This window comes from Cucurbita moschata, unplaced genomic scaffold (genome assembly GCF_002738365.1).
Source record: "Cucurbita moschata cultivar Rifu unplaced genomic scaffold, Cmos_1.0 Cmo_Scf00032, whole genome shotgun sequence".
In the NCBI taxonomy this organism is placed as follows: domain Eukaryota; kingdom Viridiplantae; phylum Streptophyta; class Magnoliopsida; order Cucurbitales; family Cucurbitaceae; genus Cucurbita; species Cucurbita moschata.
In genome coordinates, this window is record NW_019268548.1 from 2,124,144 (window position 1) to 2,129,647 (window position 5,504).

At 39.7% G+C, this 5,504-nt stretch overlaps 1 protein-coding gene across 1 annotated transcript; it reads right to left on the reverse strand.

Annotated features, from left to right (window-relative positions):
• Positions 1–75: 75 nt before the first annotated feature.
• LOC111430112 (probable LRR receptor-like serine/threonine-protein kinase At2g23950) lies at positions 76–4,887 on the reverse strand. The gene is made up of 11 exons (XM_023066277.1): positions 4,221–4,887; positions 4,001–4,133; positions 3,812–3,883; positions 3,389–3,532; positions 3,023–3,094; positions 2,820–2,879; positions 2,624–2,724; positions 2,389–2,520; positions 1,961–2,308; positions 1,001–1,380; positions 76–799 (listed from the first exon to the last, which is right to left on the reverse strand). The coding sequence occupies exons 1-11, from the start codon at positions 4,450–4,452 to the stop codon at positions 410–412; spliced, it is 2,064 nt and encodes a 687-aa protein (XP_022922045.1). The 5' UTR covers positions 4,453–4,887; the 3' UTR covers positions 76–409.
• Between the last annotated feature and the right edge of the window lie 617 nt (positions 4,888–5,504).

Below are 5,504 nucleotides of genomic sequence, written 5' to 3' on the forward strand. Positions count from 1 at the left end.
CCCCCCCCCCCCCCCCCCCACAAATTTACAGAACAGCTCTGGCTGATGCCATGAAACCAAATCCATTTCTAACAATTAGAAGAAGATAGTCAAATTCATTCATTTAAATAGTCCTAGTCTGTTCTGTTTATCTAAGCCTCTCCCCCTATACAAGCTTTGCCTTTTCTTTCCTTCCCTTCTACTGTTATAATAAAATGCACCATTTCAAGAAGACCAAGCGGATATCATATATTTACATGTCCAAACCCAGAATATTGACAAAGAAAAAAAGATTGCAAAAAAAGGGTACATGAAGTTTATGAAACCAACATTGAAACCCATCTTTTCCCCATGACGATTAGTTGATTACGGGCTTTGTAAAGAATTGAAGCAATGAATTATAACCTTCCCTTTTCTCTGAGTTTCACTACTATCTTGGACCGGAGAGTTCCATGGCATAGGAGTCTAAAGATCGCTCCTCGTCGTCGTCGTCCAATGTCAAACTTAACATGCTAGAATGATCATTGCCGTTACTCTTCATTGCATTTGTGGGATTGTATGAACTTTTGCAGCTGTTCCGTGAATGAAAGAGGTTGACATTTAAGTCATTATGGGTGTGGGAAGCAGCCCATTTCTCAACAAGGCCATCCCCTTCAAGCATTCGGACCACCTCCGACATCTTGGGACGGTGAGCAGGTAAATACTGAGTGCAAAGAAGAGCCACTTGCAACATTTCCCCAACTTCAATCTGATCATAGTTGTTGCCTAGCTCTCTGTCCACAAGCAATTCCACTTTCTTTTCCTGTTGTATCTTTTTCACCTGACACAAGAGCTTTCCCTTTCAACCCCATCCGTGTGGAACAATAGCCAAATTAAACATCGTAATGGAATATTTTCCATGCTCCATTACCAGTAGGAAATCATTGTAGTATCAAAAGCAGCAACCATAGATAGCTTCAATCATTGATAAAGTTAAATTAGCTAAGCTAGCTTTTAGATTATAGTTAAGAGTAAGACTTACCCACTCAAGCATGGCGCCCTTTTGGTTAGTTGTTTTCCCATGTTCATGAGCTCGCATTCCAGTAATTAGCTCTATCAAAAGAATGCCAAACCCAAACACATCTGTCTTCTCAGAAGACTGGCCAGTTGAAAGATACTCCGGAGCGATGTGCCCAACGGTGCCACGAACAGCAGTGGTCACATGAGAGTCAGCATGGTCAAGAAGCTTTGCAAGTCCAAAATCACCAACTACGGCTTCGCAGTAGTCATCTAGAAGCACATTGGCGGCCTTCACATCTCTATGGATTATCTTAGGATCACATTGCTCGTGGAGGTACAGCAGACCCCTGGCTGCTCCAATTGCTATTCTCTTCCTCGTGTTCCAGTCTAAGGCTGGTTTTCCTGTATTATTCAAATGTGCATGTTACTGTTTTTCCGAGATGAGGATACTGTCCATAAGATATTATCCAAAACGAGCATCTTTCTTTGTTAAGGGCAGTTTAAACATTTGTAGGCACTTTCCAACAAAGCATAGCATATTTTCAAGTTAAAAGGATTTTTCAGGTTCGTCAAGAAAGTGGTATCTTTTGTTTGGTGATATCTTGTTCCTCAACTTGATAGTTCTTTCTATATATTCAGTAGGGAGAGCAAAAAATAAAGTTGACCCAGAAAGTGTTCTTGAAATTTTCTCGATAGAGATGTTTGAGTTGGAGAAAATGATATTGTCGTTTGGCTATGTCCAAAGAGAAACTACTTTGGTTAAAGAAAAAGGTAAATACACAGTCAACCTTATCCTAAGGATGGTTACATTCTGCAAAGATTCAGATTTTGTAATGACCCACTCATTACTTGTGGGGGCCATCAAGACCAAACTATGCCAGAAAATGCAGTATATTCACAAGAGAGATGAAGTTGTTTACCTTTTTCCCTCTAAACCATATATTAACAGGGAAAGTAATCGCTGCAAAGTAAACAGACAAACCTCTGAGCCTGGAAGCTACACTGCCATTTGACATGTATGGGTACACCAAGAGCCTCTCGTGAGAAGTGGCACAATAACCAATTAAGCGAAGCAAATTGCGATGAACTGCAAGACTAATCATCTCTAATTCTGTGCGGAACTGGGACTCTCCAGTAGTACCCGTTATATCTTTTAGCCGTTTGACTGCCACCATAGTCCCATCTCCTAGCTTTCCCTTGTACACATTACCAAAGCCTCCAGCCCCAAGTATATTTTTGGAACTAAAATGGTCTGTTGCTAACTGGAGTTCCTTGAAAGTGAAGTTTCTGAGGTTGCCTAAGCGCATAAGGCCAACTTCTTGATTGTGTACTACAAAATTCAAGTTCTATTTTAAGGATCTGCTTATAGAAAATTTAAGGAGTATAAAATTGAGGCTTGATAACACTGACCATTGAAGTCTAGGATTGTTTTAGTCTTCTGAGTTTTTCTGCGCCACAGAATTCCAAGTGCTAGGATTATCAGAAACGCACAGCTGAGGCTGACCCCAAGTGCCACTGCTATTCTTTTGGACCTGAGTCTTCCTAATGATCATGAATTAAGAGAACATAAAAGTCTCGTCACAAGCCGCCCCCGAGAAGGAAACGAGATTTGATTTTGAAAGGGAGAATAAGTAACAACAGTTACCAGGGGCTGATTCTAGAGAGAAAGAAAGAGGAACGGCGTTGGCGGAGCCAGAGCAACCTTCATTAGGACTATTTCCACATATCATTGGATTTCCCACCACACTGGAGTATCAAAAGATACCAAAACTGAAATTAGAACAGATTATTCATCGAAGAGTAGACGGGGAGAGATAGAGAGGCGTGGCTGTGAGTCATACTTGAATGTTCTGGCTGGAAACACAGGCACTGGTCCACTGAGATTGTTAAAAGACAAATCCCTGCAAGATCCAAGTAATAATATAAACAGAACCCCAGATTCAAATGTTTGAACTTCAGAAAAGCCATGAAGAGAAGGCAGGATTCTTATGGCCAAGACAAAGAAGACAGGCGAATGAAAACAAACAAAATAATGAATACTCACAAGAAAGCAAGCTGGGGAATTTTGGCCAAAGACGAGGGAAAAGGCCCGGACAAGCTATTATTGTTCACCCTCCTACTCATTATAAGACAAAATATCAAAGTGCAAGTTATTTTCATCAATAAGAGAAAGAAGCAACAAGACAGCTCGAAACTTATGCTTCAAATATGTGATTTCCAAGAAAATTGGAAAATAAGGAAGCAGGGAATAACTTCACAAAGTCCATCTTCAAAAATTAACATTTCATAAAAGTCGTACATCTAAAATGATGAAATCGCTGTAGAGAGTGAAAATTCAGAGATTTTTTCCTCCATGATTTTCAAGAAACCAAACAGAAAGTATAGGAGGGAAAATATTTTGAACACTTACAGATAGCGTAGACCATTCAGCTGAGCAAAAGATGCTGGTATTGGGCCCGAGAACCGATTGTTAGAGAGATCTAGTGTTTGCAGCAACGGGAGAGCTCCAAGTTCAATGGGAATTGGACCGGAAATGTTGTTGTTCTGCAGCAGCCTTCGAAGTTGGACAACAAATAACAGTCAGAAGACAAAACGAAACATGGAAAATCCATGGTGAGCTATGTTTTTGGAGTAGTTATCATATTCTTCCAGTTAAACTGATTTTCTTGGGATAACATCATAGATGGGAAAGATACATAAAAACAGAACTCTTAGTTATGATTTTCGATTAAACAAGGCAAAGAAAATCACAGAAGATTTCAATTTGCTTCCTTTAAGAACAGAGCTTAAACGACAAGACGACTTCGGTGTGTTTTCAACTAGGATCTCTTACACTTGGCGAAGATTAGTGAGGTTCCCAATCGCTCCAGACAAGCTTCCAGAAAGAGACTGGCTCGGAGCTCCCCTGTCAAAACAAAACCCAGAAGTTGAACGCTTCAGTTCTTATTTCCTCCTCTGGGAAATCAAATCCTTAGACCTGAACACTTCTCAAAACTGGAAAAAAGAAAAAAAGAATACTCACAGTCCTATAACGAGGTTCTCAGGGGAGCAGGTGATCATTGCCCAGCTACAAGGGTCCACCGAGTCCTCATCCCAATTGCTGAGCACGCCGTGCGGATCATTCAATGCCGTCTTCAAATTGATCAGAGCTTGCACTGCAGAAAAGGAATAAGCCCCAAGGGACAGAGACATAAACTAGGAAGCACTCTCAGAATGGAAACTAATAGTTATGTTTTTTTTACCTTCAGGGTTCCGAGGTTCATAAGAAAGGCAGAGAAAGGCAGAAGAGAGAATGATCAAACAGAGGAGTTTAGGAACCATGGCTGCGAAGAAATGCAGAAAAAAGAAAAAGCAGCAGCAGACCATATTGCCTGAAGAGCGTGAAAATGCAAAAGCCATTTGAATGCATCCACTCTCTTTTTTCTCTGTCTCCCTACAACAATTACACACCTCTCTCATTCGCTCTTTTTTCATTTCTCTGGGTTCTCCCTTTTCAGTCACCCACTGCACGCCCCACAACCCATATTACTCGCTCACTCACACTAACCTTACCAAAAGCTCAAAAAGAATACAATACGGAGTGAAAGACAGGGGCGGGAAGGAGAGAGAAACAAACTCCTTTTTGTATCTTTTTATGTAGGTAGAGAGAGAAAGGGATGCGTATCAGTTGGGTGATACGAGTTGTCAGTGCAGAATTTGAGAGAGATTGTACTGGTTTGGCCGGACGAACAAAATACAATCTTTATTATGCTTGATTCAGGGTAATGGTGAGGGAGAGGGCGAGCCTCCATTTTTTATTCAGAACCAACACCCAAAAACGCCACCCCCTTTAGCTTCCTCCCATTTCAAACACTCCACTAATTGAGCTTCTGGATTCATGCACTTCTTCTCCACAGTTTTTACTTTTAGTACAATTTTTATGATGCCCTTTTTCATCACGTTGCAATTGTTATTTCCCTACATTATTATGCTTTGAATGTTTCTTCTTTTTTCTTTTTTCTTTTTTTTTTTGTGGCATTTTTTACTGATTTTTTAATTACAATTCTAAACAGAATTGAGGCATGTGGGGCTGCATGTATTATCATAACAAAACGACATTATTGAAGGGATTTGATTATCAGTTGACTTTCTTACTTCATATTTTTCATTAATATACCATTTGATCCTAGATTAGAATATTAGAGTAGGGCTATCGAGATAACTCATGCATTCTAGCAGGAAAAAGTTATGAAGGATGTGAGAGTTTCATTATTAATTATCATAATACTCTAATCTAATCTAGACTAGAATCAACACATTTCATTCAAACTTGGAAGGAGGCATCTTGGGTTGGGGTTTCGAAAAGAAAGGTAAAGGGTAAAGGGTAATGCAATAATTAGAATGCAAAAGCAGAGAATATAATGATATTTAAAGAAGACCAAGAAGAAGAAGGATTTAGAAACACTTTCCAATTACCAACGCCGGAAAAAGGCTGCAATCACCAAAAATATATATAATATTTTTTTTAAAATATATTTATGGCATAC

Excerpts from the sequence above, each read along its gene's own strand:
- LOC111430112 (XM_023066277.1), bottom strand. The coding sequence starts at position 4,452 with ATGAAAAAAGAGCGAATGAGAGAGGTGTGTAATTGTTGTAGGGAGACA. Across the intron at positions 4,134-4,220 it reads TGAACCTCGGAACCCTGAAG|TGCAAGCTCTGATCAATTTG; the intron begins GTAAAAAAAACA and ends CCTTTTCTGCAG. Across the intron at positions 3,533-3,811 it reads CTCACTAATCTTCGCCAAGT|GCTGCTGCAGAACAACAACA; the intron begins GTAAGAGATCCT and ends CCAACTTCGAAG.